The following is an 18,623-nucleotide window of genomic DNA, read 5'->3' on the forward strand; positions in this document are numbered from 1 at the left end:
TTAGGTTAAGGGTTAGGTTTAGGGTTACGTTAAGCGTTAGGGTTAGGTTTAGGGTTAGGTTAAGGGTTAGCGTTAGGTTTAGCGTTAGGTTAAGGGTTAGGTTTAGGGTTAGATTAAGGGTTAGGCTTAGGGTTAGGTTTAGGGTTAGGTTTGGGGGGGTTAGGTTTAGATTTACGCGTTAATTTTAAGTTTACCGATCACAGCATGCTGTTTTCATCACGCTGTGATGACGTCATGTACGCGCTTTCGTCGAACGCGCTTTAGTCTACCGCGGTTTTGTGGTGGAACCGAAATTGGGTATGTCTGGTAGTTTAATGAAAAGAAGGCCTAGGGGTAGCATGATAGCAGTCTTCCAATATTTGAGGGGCTGCCACAAAGAAGAGGGAGGGGGAGTCAACCTGTTCTCCAGAGCACCTGAAGGTAAGATGGATGGAAACTAATCAAGGAGAGAAGCAACCTAGAACTAAAGAGGAATTTCCTGACAGTTAAGAGTAATCAATCAGTGGAACAACTTGTCTCCGGAAGTTGTAAATGCTCCAACACTGGAAGTTTTAAAGAAGAGATTGGGTAATCATTTGTCTGAAGTGGTGTAGGGTTTTCTGCATGAGCAGGGGGTTGGACTAGAAGACCTCCAAGGTCCCTTCCAGTTCCGTTACTCTGTCATTCTGTTATGTGTGATGTGAAGTGTCGCTGAGGAATTCAAATTCAAATTTAATGAATTTATATGCCGCCCAATCCCGAAGGACTCCGGGCGGCTTACAGAAATACATCTCTAAAAGAGTAAAAAAATTAAAAAGAGAAGAGAAGCAAATTAAAAAAGACACATCATGCACTCAATCTAGGCGGGGCTGGACCTCATTCGTGAGGTCAACAGCCCCAGGCCTGCCGGTATAGCCAGGTTTTAGTAGCCTTTTGGAAGGCCGAGAGAGTGGGAAGGGTCCGGATCTCTGGGGGTAGATCGTTCCATAGGGCAGCCATAAGTAAGAACATAACACTGTACTTTTCATTTCCCACCGACTGCTATTGAAACTTACTATTGCCTTTGCCACCTGTGTTTAGGGATCAGTGTATTTTCCATACCTTTACTTGCTCCCTTTGTTACCTTCGCGAGCTGCGCTGGCTACCTGTTGATCTCCGGGTGCGCTTCAAGGTGCTACTTACCATTCATAAAGCCCTCCATGGTAGTGGATCTGAGTACTTGAGAGACCGCCTTCTGCCGATTACCTCCCTTCGTCCCATCAGATCGCACAGAGTGGGCCTCCTCCGAGTTCCATCCGCCAGTCAGTGCCGACTGGCGACTACGCAGAGGAGAGCCTTCTCAGTTGCAGCTCCGACCCTTTGGAACGATCTCCCCGTAGAGATTCGCACCCTCACCACAGTCCAGAGCTTCCACACAGCCCTTAAGATCTGGCTATCCCGTCAGGCCTGGGGATAAGATCTTCATACACCCCACCCGAATGTTGAATGAATGTTGTGTTTTATTGCTATTTTTATTTGTACCCACATATTATTTTACGTTCTGTCTTGCACTCCCTTCCCATGAGTTGTAAGCCGCCCTGAGTCCCCTCAGGGAAAAGGGCGGCCTATAAGTGACAATAAATACAGTCTTTGCAGATGAATTTATTTACAGCTTAATCAAATTAGTCAACTATTCCCTGGACAGGGGGTTTATTAAATGAGGAGGGATGCTGTCTGTTTACTCACCTGCTCCGCAAGGGAGGCAGCGGTTCCTAAATTTGATAAATAAATTTTCTTACAAAGATGCTTGAAGAACAGAAAGCTTTAATCCTCCAGAAGTACGCCCGGGCTTGGCTGGCCAGACGCCGGTTCCAGAGCATTCGCCGTTTCGTCCTGAACATCCAACTTTCGTACAGGGTCCAGCGGCTGCAGAAAAAACTGGAAGAACAGGTAGCTAAGACGTTGCACCTTCGTTCAATAACCGAGTGTATTTTTATTTATCTTGCCTAAGGTAAAGGTAAAGATTCCCCTTGCATGTATGTGCTAGTCGTTCCCGATTCTAGGGGTGGTACTCATCTCCGTTTCAAAGCCGAAGAGCCAGCGCTGTTCGAAGACGTCTCCGTGGTCATGTGGCCGGCATGACTAAATGCCGAAGGCGCACGGAACGCTGTTCCCTTCCCACCAAAGGCGGTCCCCATTTTTCTACTTGCGTTTTTACCTGCTTTCGAACTGCTAGGTTGGCAGAAGCTGGGACAAGTCACGGGAGCTCACTCCGTTATGTGGCGCTAGGGATTTGAACCGCCGAACTGCCGACCTTTCTGATCGACAAGCTCAGCTTCTTAGCCACTGAGCCACTGCGTCCCTTACGGTCAATCATAAGAGCAGCGAAAATATAAAAAGGAAAAGTCTTGCATTCATTCCCAGGACAGATCAGCGGAACAGCCACAAGGCATATCTGTAATTTTTAGATTTAAGATTCTTTGGCCGCGAGTTGGCTGGATCCCACCAGATCAAATAAGAGTGGGATCTCCAAGGGATCACAGATAATTCCTTGTAAGCAGAAATGGTCATGAATTTCAGAAGGAAGGAAGATCTATAAACATCTCCTTTAATTCCCAAAGAAAACGTTTTATTATAGTCTTTCTGATCGACAAGCTCAGCCTCTTAGCCACTGAGCCACTGCGTCCCTTATGGTCAATCATAAGAGCAGTGAAAATATAAAAAGGAAAAGTGTTGCATTCATTCCCAGGACAGATCAGTGGAACAGCCACAAGGCATATCTGTAATTTTTAGATTTAAGATTCTTTGGCCGCGAGTTGGCTGGATCCCACCAGATCAAATAAGAGTGGGATCTCCAAGGGATCACAGATAATTCCTTGTAAGCAGAAATGGTCATGAATTTCAGAAGGAAGGAAGATCTATAAACATCTCCTTTAATTCCCAAATAAAACGTTTTATTATAGTCTTTCTGATCGACAAGCTCAGCGTCTTAGCCACTTAGCCACCGTGTCCCTTATCTTGCCTAATAGATGCTTTTTTCCCCTCTGGTTTTAGAATAAGGAAAATCATAGCTTGTTGGAAAAGCTGGCCATCCTTGCTTCAAGTCACTCCAGTGATATAGACACCATTCAAAAACTTCAACAGGATGTTGAAAAATTAACCGGGCAGAGAAAAATATCGGAAGAAAATGAAAGGAAGAACAGGATGGGCAACGAACAGGTGAGGCATAAGAGAATATACAGGTAGTCCTGGAATTACAACAGTTTATTTAATGGCCATTCAAAGTTACAAGGGCACAGAAAAAAAGTTGAATTATGACCATTTTTCGTACTTAACATCCATTGCGGCCTCCTCGTGGTATTGTGATCAAAATTCAGACCCTGGTTCACATTTATGATGGTTGTAGTGTCCCGGGGACCATATGACCCCCTTTTGCGACCACCTGACAAGTCAATGGGGAAGCCAGATTCACTTAACAATTATTTCACTAATTTAACAAGTGCAGAGATTCACTTAACAACAGAAGAAAGAAAGGTCGTTAAAATGCGGCACAAGCTACTGAACAGATAATCTCACACTTAGCAGCAGAAATTTTGGGCTCAATTTTGGTCGTGAGTCAAGGACTGTCTGTATAACAAAATAGAAAATCAGTTTGTAAAAGGTGAAAAGATTTATACGGTCTGAAGAGAAGCCAGAGCATAACTTATATAGCTAAGAAAAAAGAAACAATATTAAAAAAAAATCGGCTTGTGAGCAATGCGATTCAGCCAGCCATGCAGAGAAAATAAATGGTTTTAAAATAAATGAATTCTCACCCACACTTTTCTTGCTTTATCTTCTCCGTTTAGAGAGTCTCAAGACTTGAAAAGCATAACTTGGGGCTACAGGAAGAGAAGAAGAAGCTGGAGAAAGAACTTCAAAAGAAAACCGAGGAAATGAAAGGTGTGATCGCTCTCTTATTCTGAGAATTAGTTGCTACTTTGATATTTTCATACTGGCTTCGTAATAAGCAATAATATAAAGCAGAATTTACCAACCAGAATATTGAACACAAACACAGTTTTGGCATCGGGGGTTGAGTGAATCCTATCTTTCTGCCTTGCAAACTCTGGTTTATAGTTCTTATATTATATGAATTAAGACTTTGGGCTTACAAAGCAAAGATTAGACCACGAGCCTAAAAATATAATTGTTGTTAGTTGCGAAGTCGTGTCCGACCCATTGCGACCCCATGGACAATGTTCCTCCAGGCCTTCCCGTCCTCTACCATCCTCTGGAGTCTATTTAAGCTCACACCAGTGGTGGGTTCTGGATCCTGTTGCAACTAGTACGGTTGAAATGGGCCCGGCGTCCGCCACATGAACACGCACAATGCGTGCATAGATGCACGCAGCGCACGCTTGCGCCGTACCCTACAGCGACGTCTCCGCAAGCCTCCCTGATGTTCCAGCGGCTCGCCAGAGCATTGCGCAGGCTCTGTATACACTGTGCGTGGAAGCTCCGAAGAGTTTAAAGACAGGTAAGGACGATGGGTGGGCAGGTGGGGTCTCTGGAGCACTGTACCAGAATGGTACCCGGTGCTCCGGGCAGGCTCCAGTATGCCCGTACTGGGGCGTACCTCCTGCAACCCACCACTGGCTCACGCCGACTGCTTTGGTGACTCCATCCAGCCACCTCATTCTCTGCCGTCCCCTTCTTCTTTGGCCCTCCATCTTTCCTAGCATGAGGCTCTTCTCCAGGGAGTCCTTCCTTCTCATTAGGTGGCCAAAGTCTTTGAGTTTCCTCTTCAGGATCTGGCCTTCTAAAGAGCAATCAGGGTTGATCTCCTCTAGGACTGACCGGTTGGATGGCCTTGCAGTCCAAGGGACTCAATGCAGGAGTCTTCTCCAGCACCAGAGTTCAAAGGCCTCCATTCTTTGGCGCTCAGCCTTCCTTATGGTCCAACTTTCACAGCCATACATCGCAACTGGGAAAGCCATCGCCTTGACTAGATGCACTTTTGTTGGCAGGGTGATGTCTCTGCTTTTCAGTATGCTGCCTAGATTTGTAATATAATAACCTGTAATAAAGGAACAAGAGATATTAAAAAAGAGCTCAAAGGACACAATATTCACAATACAAAATGTTCTTATAACCATGCTTTAAAATGTTTAATATTATCTTGACGTTTATCTAAACCAGTGGTAGTCAACCTGGTCCCTACCGCCCACTAGTGGGCGTTTCAGCTTCCATGGTGGGCGGAAGGGTTTTGCTGTAACTCTGCATTATAAATTTTATAAAGTAAAGTTACTTCCCTACTTTATAAATCACCATTACTGTGGAACCGGTGGGCGGTTAGAAAATTTTACTACTAACAGAGATACAAAAGTGGGCGGTAGGTATAAAAAGATTGACTACCCCTCATCTAAACAAATGCCTTTTTCTATGATAGTTGGCAGATATATAAATTTTAAGATCAGTATAACTGGAAGGCAACAACTTTAATGCTTTAAAATTAAATTCACTTTATGATAAGTACTGATTTGGCTTTTGTAAAAATTGTAATGTCTCTCCTGTCCATTGTTGACCTGCTGTGTAAACTTACTTCAGATAAAATTAAACTTGTAAGCTTTGCTTGATCGTCTCTAAAATTGCATCTGGCTTCATTTTAATTATGCTACGCTATCTGAAAAGTTTTTTTTTTAAATGTAAGTATTATCTTTCTTTCAGTTAAACTGGATAATTTGACGCAGCAATTATTCTCTGACGTTCAAAGGGAGGAAAAACAACGAATGTACGGAATTTAACTTCTTTTTTCAAATTGCCTCTTTGTTACAAGCATTGGTTTTCTTGTTTGCAAAGAAAGTTAATAATTTTAAAAAGAGTGAAGACGTATTCATTTAAGTAGGACGTATGAAGAGGAAGTATGTATACTCAGTTCTAAAAATACAAGGTCAATCCTAAAAAAAGATAGCATGTCTCTCCAGTCGTGGGAAAGTTTACAAAGGATAATTAGGCTGTTTTATATAAGCTATTTACGCAACCCTATTTAGAAAATATTGAGGGACGTGGTGGCTCAGTGGCTAAGTCGCTGTGCTTGGATATCAGAAAGGTAGGCAGTTTGGCAGTTCAAATCCCTAGAGCCATGGAATGGAATGAGCTCCCGTTGCTTGTCCCAGCTTCTGACAACCTAGAAGTTCGAAAGCAAGTAAAAATGCAAGTAGAAAAATAGGAACCACCTTTGGTGGGAAGGTAACAGCGTTCCGTGCGCCTTCAGCCTTGAGTCATGCAGGCCACATGACCACGGAGACGTCTTTGAAACAGCGCTGGCTCTTCGGCTTAGAATCTGAGATGAACACCGCTCCCTAGAGTCGGGAACGACTAGCACATACGTGTGAGGGGAGCCTTTACCTTATTTAGAAAATAAATTTAGAAATTAAAAGTCTTTAACAAGGCCTGCTATTATAGTTCCAGATCTCCAGAGGGAGCAATCCCAATACAACTTTGGAGATTTCTGGAATCACTTTGTAATCCTGTGGAAGGACTATTTGCCAACAACTTAATAATTATATGAGCTTTGTGCCTCAATTTCACAGTGTTAGAATAAGGCCGCTCCTTGGATTTCCAAAGGATTGTCATTTGAAGATAGTGGGTTTTTTTCTTTCTTTTTTCAAAATTACTGGCATATACATCAGTGCAGGGTGATTTCTGCCATTGTTACTGCCGGTTTTTTCTGCGTGCGTGTGCAGTTGCCTTTAAATAGGTCCGCGCATGCACAGAACATTAAAAATGTCAAAAAACATGCTGCGGAAACCAGGGAACCCATTTGGGGGCATGGCAATAGCAATAGCAATAGCAATTAGACATATACCGCTTCATAGGGCTTTCAGCCCTCTCTAAGCGGTTTACAGAGTCAGCATATTGCCCCCAACAACAATCCGGGTCCTCATTTTACCCACCTTGGAAGGATGGAAGGCTGAGTCAACCCTGAGCCTGGTGAGATTTGAACAGCCGAACTGCAGACAGCTGAAGTAGCCTGCAGTGCTGCATTTAACCACTGCGCCACCTCGGCAAACCTGCCGTCCCTACCAGTTCGGTGACCCAGTCGCCATTTCTACTACCGGTTCGCCTGAACTGGTGCGAACCTGTAGCAACCCACCTCTGCATCAGTGTTTCTCAACTTCAGCAAATTTAAGATGCGTGAATTTCGACTCCCAGAATTCCCCAGCCAGCAGGAGGAATTCCGGGAGTTGAAGTCCACACATCAACATTGAGAAACACGTGATACACGTCTTCTGATTAAAATATGGGTGCTGAAAGAAAAGGAGTGAAAGTTATGCGTGTGTAATGCTGCTGCTTTATTGTTTCTGTTCCTTTATTATCGACTTTAAAAAAAAAAATCATGTATTTCACCTTGTTGTTATATGCCACAAACAGATATACGAGAGAGAGAGAGAGAGAGATTGCACATCTGTAATTGACTTGTTTCTTAGACGTGTAGAATTGTAGAGAGATGAGGATGTCCTTCTGAATCTTTGTAGAATACTGGAGAAAAGTTTCCAGAGCCAAAAACAAGATTATGAAAAAAGGATTGAGTCACTCACTGCAGAAATAATGCTTCTCAAAGAGGAAAATGCTCGGCTGCAAAATCGGATTCAAGAAATGCAACAAGCTCAGGGCGACTTAAAAACAGAAATAGATGAGCTTTCGAAACAAATAAAGGTAGGATAAGAAATGAAGACATGATTAAGAATCTCCATAGATTTAAGAAATGAAATAGATGGATATTAATTTGGGATTGCTTCTTACTTTACTCAAATTCCTGGTTTCATACGCTGTGCATTGTTACTCTTATATACTTATTGTTATATTCATGTGCTGCACATTTTATTCTTATTTTTGCTACTCTTTCCCTACGCTTCCTACCTAAGGAGTGCAGAGAAGAGCAACAAAGATGATTAGGGGGCTGGAGGCTAAAACATATGAAGAACGGTTGCAGGAACTGGGTATGTCTAGTTTAATGAAAAGAAGGACCAGGGGAGACATGATAGTAGTCTTCCAATATCTCAGGGGTTGCCACAAAGAAGAGGGAGTCAAGCTATTCTCCAAAGCACCTGAGGGCAGGACAAGAAGCAATGGGTGGAAACTAATGAAGGAGAGAAGCAACTTAGAACTAAGGAGAAATTTCCTGATAGTTAGAACAGTTAATCAGTGGAACAGAAGTTGCCTCCAGAAGTTGTGAATGCCCCAACACTGGAAGTTTTAAAGAAGATGTTGGATAACCATTTGTCTGAAGGGGTGTAGGGTTTCCTGCCTGAGCAGGGGGTTGGACTAGAAGACCTTCAAGGTCCCGTCCAACTCTGTTTATTCTCTTTTTATATTTATATTTATATTTATATTTATATTTATATTTATATTTATATTATTTATATTTATATTATTTATATTTATATTATTTATATTTATATTTATATTTATATTTATATTTATATTTATATTTATATTTATATTTATATTTATATTTATATTTATATTTATATTTATATTTATATTTATATTTATATTTATATTTATATTTATATTTATTTATATTTATATTTATATTTATATTTATATTTATATTTATATTTATATTTATATTTATATTTATATTTATATTTATATTTATATTTATATTTATATTTATATTTATATTTATATTTATATTATTATTTATATTTATATTATTTATATTTATATTTATATTTATATTTATATTTATATTTATATTTATATTTATATTTATATTTATATTTATATTTATATTTATATTTATATTTATATTTATATTTATATTTATATTTATATTTATATTTATATTTATATTTATATTTATATTTATATTTATATTTATATTTATATTTATATTTATATTTATATTTATATTTATTATTTATATATAAATTATTTATATTTATATTCCATCCCCTCCCATCCTATCCTATCCTATCCTATCCTATCCTCTAAACCCAATTAACCCTAAAACGTAAACATAATTCCAAATTACTGGCTGTCATTGTATCTTTGGGATTGTGGCTATCGTATTATTGTTCCTTTTGCCTCGTTATTTGCATCTCATTGAACAATGTCTCGTTCTATCATTGTTTAATGAACTCAGACAATCCCTGAATTGCGAAAAGAAATAGACTTCCTTCAGATCCAGAAACTGGATGCGGAGAAGCAGCTACAATTCCAGAAGCGTGAAATGAGAGGTAATTGGAAAACATCACTCATTCCCATAATTAAAATGTGCTGGCAAATGGAAATTTTCACAGTCCAAGTGCTGCAATTATATAGCCTGCCGTCTTGAACTCATCCGTGGACATTTACGCGAAGACTCTGGAAATACAGAGGCATTGTGCATAAAAACGAGAGGTGTTGTGTCTTCAGTGTCGCCTCAGTCATTTCACAGGGAATATTTAAAAAGGGAAATGACGGGGTTGAAACTGGGAGAATTAATTGGCAAAACCTCAAAACCAGCATTCCTCAAGACTATTTCCTGACTGAATAATCTGAAGTAATGGGATATAAAATGGTTTCAGGGATGTTTAAGTTAAGTTTAAGTTTTAATAGATTTGTATGCCGCCCAATCCCGGAGGATTCTGGGCGGCTTACATAAAAACAGTTTAAAAGCAAATTCCCAAAAGTTAAAATACAAAACAGCGGATTAAAAAGAACACAACTCACAACATAACTGGCGACTCAGTGGCTAAGACCCTGAGCTTGTCGATCAGAAATGTTGTCAGTTTAGCAGTTCAAATCCCTAGCGGAGTGAGCTCCCGTGACTTGTCCCAGCTTCTGCCAATCTAGCAGTTCAAAAGCATGTAAAAAATGCAAGTAGAAAAATAGGAACCACCTTTGGTGGGAAGGGAACAGCGTTCCGTGCTCCTTCGGTGCTTAGTCATGCTGGCCACATGGCCACGGAGATGTCTTCGGACAGCGCTGGCTTTTCGGCTTCCACCTCCTAGAGTCGGGAATGACTAGCACATATTACGAGGGGAACCTTTACCTTTTTAAAATGCTTTCAGTGTGACTACTTTGTGAAGGATATGATGGGAACATCTGTAGATTATAGATGTTCTTAGTTACAGCAGCTTTTCCCAACTTGATGGGATTTCAACTCCCAGAATTCCTTAGATCAGTATTACTCAACTGTGGCCATTTTAAGAGGTCTGGACTTTCACTCCCAGAATTCCCCAGCCAGCATGCAATGGAAATGGAAGGCAAGGGGAACGGAGTCCAGAAAAGCAATTCTAGTAAATATGGAAGGCAGAAACGAGATGAAGCTGATTTGTAGCTATCAAGTGAAACTTGATCAGTAATGTTGTGTCCCACCAGTGGCCAGTGGAGCTGGCAGCAGATTCGGAGAGTGAGGAGGTTGGGGAGAAACATGGGCCAGTCCTGGAGTCTGGGGAAGGCTCCGATGAGGGCTCTGTGTCGGAGGCAGAGAGGGGGCCAGGGCCGTCTGACAATTATCAGCTGCCTTCAGAGTCAGACATCAGTCAGGCAGATGAACAGCTGGAGCCTGTTTCCAGTGTGTGCATGTGCAGAGCTGCCAGACGAAGGGAACAGCTAAAGAACAGGGGTCGACTTGGGAGTAAGGCCACAGGTGGACGATGAACGGCCCCTCCCAGATGAAAGAAAAGAGGAGCGAAAGGGGAGTGGAGTTTGCAGGAGACAATTAGTTCACTTCATTGGTTCGTGACTCTCCAAGACTCCGTGCCAAGTTTTGCAGATATCGGCCTGGCAGCTCTCCAAGCCAGATAAGGTCTGTGACTGTAAATCCTCCCTTGAAAAACGTTGCTGGATGTGAATGAATCCGAAGTAGAAAGTCAACATGCTTGCAACTTTTCTTTTTTCTCTCTCCTTCAGAGAAGATGTCCGAGATTACAAAGCAACTGTTGGAAAGTTATGATTTTACCGACGTCAGGAGCAGGTACTGGTCTGTCTCTGTTGGCTTTCCAAAATGCAGCGGCTTCCAGTTCTTCTTCACAGATCTTCCTCCCAACCTCCCCTATCCTTTCTGTCTTCAGGTTGTCTCTTGAAGACCTACAACACTTGAATGAAGACGGCGAACTCTGGTTTGCCTATGAAGGCTTGAAAAAAGCCACACGGTGAGCTTTGGGATAAAAGTCTTTTTTTTTTAAATATACTTTTTTATTTTCCATTTTCATAACATATAATCACATGTATACTAGTACATAGCCAATATCCTACTGTATTAAGTAGTAATTACATCAGTTCCTCTTGCCATCAACGCCCAGAAAGATAAAAACCTATTATTAGCTCTTCTGCTCTCCATACACCTCTTTCTTCTGCCTCTCTCCTACCTCCTTTCTTCCCTCCATCATCCTTTCCTACTCTACTTCCCCTTCCTTTCTCCTTCTCCTCTCTCTTCATTCCACTCCTCCTTATCCTCCTCATCTTCCCCCCTTACCCTCTCTCCTATCCCTCTCTTCCTATCTTTCTTCTCCGAGGTGGCGCAGTGGTTAGAGTGCGGTACTGCAGGCCACTTCAGCTGACTGTTATCTGCAGTTCGGTGGTTCAAATCTCACCGGCTCAAGGTTGACTCAGCTTTCCATCCTTCCGAGGTGGGTAAAATGAGGACCCGGATTGTTGTTGGGGGCGATATGCTGACTCTGTAAACCACTTAGAGAGGGCTGAAAGCCCTATGAAGTGGTATATAAGTCTAACTGCTATTGCTATTGCTATTCTCTCCTCTGCTTCCCACTCTTTCTCTCCTTCACTTGGTGTATTTCAGCTTCTGAGCAAACTCCATTCTATGTTGATGGTATTTATGCTTCCATATCAATATACTTAACATATCTTAGTTGGGATAAAAGTCTTGAGTCACATAAGGGTAGGAATTATGGAGGCACAACACTGATATCAGTTAACATGTCCTAAAGCTGCCAGATATACGTATTGCTCTATAGCAGTAACGTATGAACTTTTAGTAGAGTGAGGGTATGCCCTTCAAGTTTAAAAGTGGATGTCTCCCTTAGCATAGGAATGACAGTAGAGCAGAAGCCATGGATAAACAGAGATTTTGCTCCTTTTTTTGTCAAGTTCTTTATTTTATCTTGTTTATACATATCAATGCGTGAAAGGTGTGATACTTGAGTATCATACATTTCAATACAAATAGACATAGTATTGTTACTCATAATTATTACATTTCATTTTCATTATTTCATCTTATTTACCCATATCTTTTACGACTGCCCTTCAATTCTAAACCTTCTCCTAAACCAGTGGTTCCCAAACTTGGCAACTTTAAAACTTGTGGACTTCAACTCCCAGAATTCTCCAGCCAGCTCAGCTCTGCTAGCTGGAGAATTCTGGGAGTTGAAGTCCACAAGTCTTAAAGTTGCCAAGTTTGGGAACCACTGTCCTAAACCTTTAGAAAGACTGCTGAAGTTTAATTAACAAAGGAAGTGATCCATTCTTCTGCGCACACATTATGGAAGGGAATAAGCTTGAATTGGATGCTTTTCTTAAACAATATCCCTTTTATTTAATAGACTGTTGAAAGCACAGTACAGATAAAGTGGAAAAGAAACAAGAAACAAGAAAATAAAGGGGGTTAGAGATTACAAGCTGTATAAAACCAAGTAAAAACATTGAAGTAACATTACATTATTGCTGTGTCCCAAAGAGATCAAAACCATTATTAGTGTCAAATCAGTATTCAGTAATCCGCAAAGGTGTAACAAGAATCATGTCAGAATTACAATTGGCCTAAATTTCTATCTCATCTGAAAAAGTTTTATCCTTATTAACAGATTTTTTTAAAATTGATTGTCAAATATCTTTTTTCCTGGATTTCTTTTGCTCTTGGCAAAGTTAAGCATTGCATTATTGCAGCGCTCCAGTTTCTTATACGCTCTTTAATTGTTGCCCTTCCTGCAGAGTTTTGGAAAAGCATTTCCAGGATCAGAAGGAGAACTACGAAAGGGAGATAGACGAGCTGAATGCTAAAATAAACCACCTGGTTCAAGAAATCACCCAGCTGCAGAAGCTCTTCAGGGAGGAAAACGACACCAATGAATGCATCCGTCTCCAAGTTGCCAGGCTGACCTCCGAGAACATGGTGAGGGCTACGGTAGAACTTAGAAATCTCTTCTAGAACCAAATGGCTTCCAAATACAAACAGGTAGGCAGGTAGCAAAACCAGGTGTGGCTGCAGGTAGTCCTCAATTTACGATCCCTGTTGGGAGCCGTGACCCGTCAAAACCGCGGTCTTCTTTGCTTCAAAGGAAGTGCATAACAATTACTGGAGAAAGCCATTTTTATTTTGTTGTTGTTGTTGTTGTTATAATCATCATCATAAAAATAGGGGAACAGCATAGTTATCGGAGTTTTCTCTTATTCCTATTTTGGTTGAAGATGATGCCCGACCTTAAGATGCAGATCTCTGAGCTTGAGAAGCAGAAGCTGGATCTTGAGAATCGTCTTCAAGATGAACTTGCCAAGAAAAACGGTAATTTGCACAACGGGGGATTATTATTTTTTTGCCATGGATGTTCTACTCTGGCGGGACGAGAATCGAGGCGAGGGGTGTGCATAAGATCAGCCACGGTTTTCGTTTCTGGCATGCTGACTTCATAGAAGCCGGGATGGCATCTTGCATGTCCTGCCAACCCCTCCCTCTCCACTCAAGAGCCAGAATGGTTGGTGGTCAAGGACCTGACCTAAAAGAGGGAGTCCCAAGTTCAAGTCCTACTTAGGCATGGAAACTGTCCAGATGAGTTTGCGTTGGTTACTCTCTTAGCCCAAGAGGTGAAATCAAAAAATATCGAGCAACCTTCATTGATTCAGATTATAGTCCATAACATTCAACAAAGAGGGCTTCATCCTGCAGTGGGTCGATTTGAGTTTATAATCTGAGAGGCAGAGAGGGAAGGAAAGAGAGGGAGGGGGGAGAGAGAGACAGAGACAGAAGGAAAGAAAGGAAAGAGAGCAAAAGAGAAGGAAAAAGAAAGAGAAGGAAAGAGAGGGAGGGAAGGAAAGACAGAGAGAGAAGGAAAGAGAGAGAAGGAAAGAGAAGGAACGAGGGAGGGGGAAAGAGAGAGAGAAGGAAAGAGAGAAGAAAAGAGAGAAGGAAGGAAAGAGAGGGAGGGAATGAAAGAGAACGAGAGAAGGAAAGAGAGAGAAAGAGAAGGAAAGAGAAAGAGAAGGAAAAAGAGGGAGGGAAGGAAAGACAGAGAGAGAAGGAAAGAGATAGGGAAGGAAAGACAGAGAAGGAAAGAGGGAGAGGGAAAGAGAGAGAAGGAAAGAGAGAAGGAAAGAAGGGAAGAGAGAAGGAAAGAGAGTGAGGGAATGAAAGAGCGAGAGAAGGAAAGAGAGAAAGAAAGAAAGAGAAAGAGAAGGAAAGAGAGAGAGAAGGAAGGAAAGACAGAAAAGGAAAGAGGGAGGGGGAAAGAGAGAGAAAGAAGGAGAGAAGGAAAGAAGAAAAGAGAGAAGGAAAGAAAGGGAGGGAATGAAAGAGAGAAAGAGAAGGAAAGAGAGAGAAAGAGAAGGAAAGAGAGGGAGGGAAGGAAAGACAGAGAAGGAAAGAGAGAGGGAGGGAAGACAGAGAAGGAAAGAGAAGGAAGAGGGAGGGGAAAAGAGAGAGAAGGAAAGAAGAAAAGAGAGAACAAAAGAGAGGGAGGGAATGAAAGAGCGAGAGAAGGAAAGAGAGAGAAGGAAAGAGAGGGAGGGAGAAGAAAAGAGAAAGAAAGAGAGGGAGGTAAGGAAAGAGAGAGAGAAGGAAAGAGAGAAAGTGGGAGGCAGGGAGAGAGAGGTTTCTCATTTCACCTATCATTAAAAAAAGAGAGCTATTAATGGAAGACTTTTTATTCTATATAATCTTCGTATTTTATTAGGCTTTTAAACTCCTCCATCCATAAACTACTGCCTAGTAACAGCCATCGTTGGAGGATAGGCTGCACTTTGGAAAGACTTAATTATTCATGTTCTGTGAAATTGTTTTCTCTGTTTAATGTGAGGTCGTATTATATACGGCAAATCTTGCTACATCATTCATATTATGTATCTGGGAGGCCTGTTGGAGGAACTTTGCAAATCCCTGGGTTATTTTCCCCTCTTCTTTCTCTCCTTTGTTTTCCTGTATTGTTTTCATTATTCTTCCAAGGTCCTATTCAGCCTCTCTTTAAATATTCTAGCATGTAAAAAAATAGGATTGCTATCATTGTATTTGAAGGCATTCAATTCTAATCTGAGTTCACGGATTAAAACACTTCTCTTTATGGTTGAAGAGACAACAGAAGACACAAAAAGTTGGACACCTCAAAACCCAGATGAGGAACGCTCACAAAAACAGTAAGCAGACTTCAATCTGAAAATAAAATAAAATAAAGATAATCTCGATTTATAGAACTTTTGGAAGCAGTAGTTTTGTAAAATGATTGAACTCACCGCAGATTACGGTATTAATTATATATACATTCTGGCTTCAGGAACATTCTGAATTTTAGCTAGGTTACATGGAATTGAGTTTGTCTAACTTGGCAGTCTGAAATGCGGTTGGCTTTCTTGTGCTCACTTGTGTTGTGCAATCGCAGCCGGAATAAGTGGAAAGGAAGAGCTCAACTGATTAATTACGTTGGAAACTTATAAGAAATTGGCACTTATTTCAGAAAAGGGTTAGGGTGACGGTGACGGTGACGGTTGTCGGTTCCAGGAATGGCTTTTGACAGTTTCATTTAACAGCTTCTTAGAAAGGCATGGTGGCTAAGACTCTGAGCTTGTCGATCAGAAAGGTCGGCAGTTCGGTGGTTCGAATCCCTAGTGCTGCGTAACGGAGTGAGCTCCCGTAACTTGTCCCAGCTTCTGCCAACCTAGCCGTTTGAAAGCATGTATAAAAATGCAAGTAGAAAAATTGGAGCCACCTTTGGTGGGAAGGTAACAGCGTTCCATACGCCTTCGGGGGCGTTGAGTCATGCCGGCCACATGACCACGGAGATGTGTTCGGGCAGCCTGGAGGAATGTTGTCCATGTGGTTGCGATGCATCGGACATGACTTCGCAACTAACAACAGCAACCTGTACAGCAAAAAGTTATTTTGTGTACGGGGGTGGGGGAAAAAGAGAGAGAGGTTCAAATGTATGTTATGCTTTCTAGAGCCTTGCCTCTTCGAAAGGAAACGTCCATGAAAGGAAAAATGGTAGCCATGTTTCCAGAGTTTCAGAGGGATGGGGACCATCTGGGGAAACAGTCTGAAAAATCAAATGGGACTGGAAGCAAAATATGGCAGGACGTGGCATATCTCACCATGGAAAACTCGGTAAGGAAGACGCAGAAGCTCGGACACGTTGATTATGAATTGCTAAAAAAAATAGGCAAGTCTCACCATGGTCCCAAATGTTTTCAGATTTTTCAAAAATAGTAAGAAAAAGGTGAAAAGAGACTCTGAAAATATCCACCAACATTAATGAAATACCAGGTTTGATGAGCAGCGACAGAATAAAAATGTTTTGGGTTTAAAAAAAAATCTTTTCTGCCCCTTTGCCTGATGTTATTAGTACACTAAAATTCCCCTTGCAATTTCTCAAAAACTTCAGGAAGTGAGGGGAGCCAAATGTCAACTTGTAAAGCTTTCCTGACCTGCTCCCGTGTTGCCATAGGCAGGGGGATGGGAAATCGCGCCTCACAGTTGCACTGAGGAATACGCAGCTCAGTCAAAACAAAACACATCCTAGCTGGCCAAAATCAAGGCCATCTCCACGGAGGCCCGCAACGGCCGGAGGAAGTGACTTTTACAACCCGTGAAATCGTTTCATTGGGGGAATGTGACTGGTGACAGATCTTGAGGGGAGGGGAAAACAGGGTCAGAGGCAAGGCATGAACTGGGTGAAGTCAAAGCTGGCTTCACTTGGTTCATGCCAACCTGGCACTTCTAATAAACCATTGGATTTTTCTTGCTAAATGGCTTGGGGCTCCTATTTTTATTAAGGCATTGGTTGGAACCCTGACAACAAGCGTGTAAATTTGTTCATTTACATAAGTGTCATAAGTGTTAGAAAGAAGGTGGCTTTCTAACACTTGCCATTGGTCAGTAGCCAATCCAAATATTGTCTGTTTGTTAAGGATACAGTTGAGAAAAGCCATTCCTGGAACCGACAAAGGACGTTTTAATGTGCATTTTTCTTCCTTGACCCCCTTCTGACATCTTAGGATCTAGAAGAAGAGCTGGATAAGAAAGACCGGTTGATAAAGAAACTTCAGGATCAAATCAGAACTCTTAAAAAATCCTTTGAGACAGGTAGGACTTTTTCACGCCTAACACTTCCTGTTTTAAAATTCAATTTTGTGACACTGGTCAAGTTTCTCCCCCTCACCCTGGAAGTAACTATATTTTATAGAGACGCGGTGGCTCAGTGGGTAAGATGCTGAGCTTGTCAATCAGAAAGGTCGGCAGTTTGGCCGTTTGAATCCCTAGTGCCGTGTAACGGAGTGAGCTCCCGTGACTTGTCCCAGCTTCCGCCAACCTGGCAGTTCGAAAGCACGTAAAAAATGCAAGTAGAAAAATAGGAACCACCTTTGGTGGGAAGGGAACAGTGTTCTATGCGCCTTCGGCATTTAGTCATGCCGACCACATGACCACGGAGACGTCTTCGGACAGCGCTGGCTCTTTGGCTTTGAAATGGAAATGAACACTGCCCCCTAGAGTCAGGAACGGCTAGCACATATGTGCAAGGGGAACCGTTACCTTTAACTCTATTTTTATACTGAACAGGTAATGAAGAATCTCCATCTTCTGTGGTGAAGGAATACCTGGGGATGTTGCAGTACCGAAAGGAGGATGAGGCAAAGATCGCTCAAAATCTCATCCTTGGTACGTCCGTTACATTTTTGCATTTCCGTTAAAGTAAACCCGGGCCAAACCCAACCCAAGATGTGAATGTTATTAAAGACTTTGGGCTCCCTCTTCCTTCTTGTGGTCTTCCTTTTAAAGGCATCTAATATTTGTGTAGTGGGGAGAGGTCTCCTATCTGTGTTTTTCCTCCCTGTAACTTCTCAATAAACTGTTCATTCTTCAAGCTTAAACCTTTGGAGGACTCCAGAATCCTGAATTTCCTTATCCTTCTCTGATCTACCATTACTGTAAGTCGCATCTGAAAAACAATCAAATTGTTACTGAGAGTTTCCTCCTTCCTTCCTTCCTTCCTTCCTTCCTTCCTTCCTTCCTTCCTTCCTTCCTTCCTTCCTTCCTTCCTTCCTTCCTTCCTTCCTTCCTTCCTTCTCTCCCTCCCTCCCTCCCTCCCTCCCTCCCTCTCTCCTTCCCTTCCTTCTGTCCTTCCTCAGGAGTAGGGCGGCATACAAGCAAAAAAACCCTAAACCTTCCTTGCTCTTTTACTCCTTCTTTCCTCCCTCCCTTCCTCCCCCCTCCCTCCCCTCTGCTTTCCTCCCTCCCATCCTTCCTTCCGTCCTTGCTCCTTCCCTCCCTCCCTCCTTTCCTCCCTCCCTTCCTCCTTTCCTCCTTCCCTCCTTCCTTTCCTCCCTCCCTTCCTCCCTCCTTCCCTCCCCCCTCCTTTCCTTCCTTCCTTCCTCCTTTCCTCCTTCCCTCCTTCCTTTCCTCCCTCCCTTCCTCCCTCCTTCCCTCCCCCCCTCCTTCCCTTCCTTCCTTCCTTGCTCCTTCCCTC

At 42.0% G+C, this 18,623-nt stretch overlaps 1 protein-coding gene across 2 annotated transcripts in view; it reads left to right on the plus strand.

Moving 5' to 3' along the window:
- MYO5C (myosin VC) overlaps window positions 1-18,623 on the plus strand; it is a 65,616-nt gene that overhangs the window by 30,998 nt on the left and 15,995 nt on the right. Inside the window, exons 21-34 of one of the 2 annotated variants that reach the window (XM_087704174.1) lie at window positions 1,762-1,908; window positions 3,013-3,177; window positions 3,807-3,900; window positions 5,668-5,731; window positions 7,479-7,659; window positions 9,095-9,188; window positions 10,849-10,912; window positions 11,010-11,090; window positions 12,889-13,069; window positions 13,366-13,459; window positions 15,237-15,300; window positions 16,102-16,264; window positions 17,155-17,242; window positions 17,717-17,815. In XM_087704174.1, coding sequence (XP_087560300.1) covers window positions 1,762-1,908; window positions 3,013-3,177; window positions 3,807-3,900; window positions 5,668-5,731; window positions 7,479-7,659; window positions 9,095-9,188; window positions 10,849-10,912; window positions 11,010-11,090; window positions 12,889-13,069; window positions 13,366-13,459; window positions 15,237-15,300; window positions 16,102-16,264; window positions 17,155-17,242; window positions 17,717-17,815 — 1,579 coding nt within the window. The remainder of the gene's footprint in view (window positions 1-1,761; window positions 1,909-3,012; window positions 3,178-3,806; window positions 3,901-5,667; window positions 5,732-7,478; window positions 7,660-9,094; window positions 9,189-10,848; window positions 10,913-11,009; window positions 11,091-12,888; window positions 13,070-13,365; window positions 13,460-15,236; window positions 15,301-16,101; window positions 16,265-17,154; window positions 17,243-17,716; window positions 17,816-18,623) is intronic. The other variant, XM_087704173.1, reaches the window with a different exon arrangement.

Source organism: Thamnophis sirtalis, unplaced genomic scaffold (genome assembly GCF_051295495.1).
Source record: "Thamnophis sirtalis isolate CommonGarterSnake01/CBP01778 unplaced genomic scaffold, rThaSir2_p1.2 scaffold_2, whole genome shotgun sequence".
Taxonomy (NCBI): domain Eukaryota; kingdom Metazoa; phylum Chordata; class Lepidosauria; order Squamata; family Natricidae; genus Thamnophis; species Thamnophis sirtalis.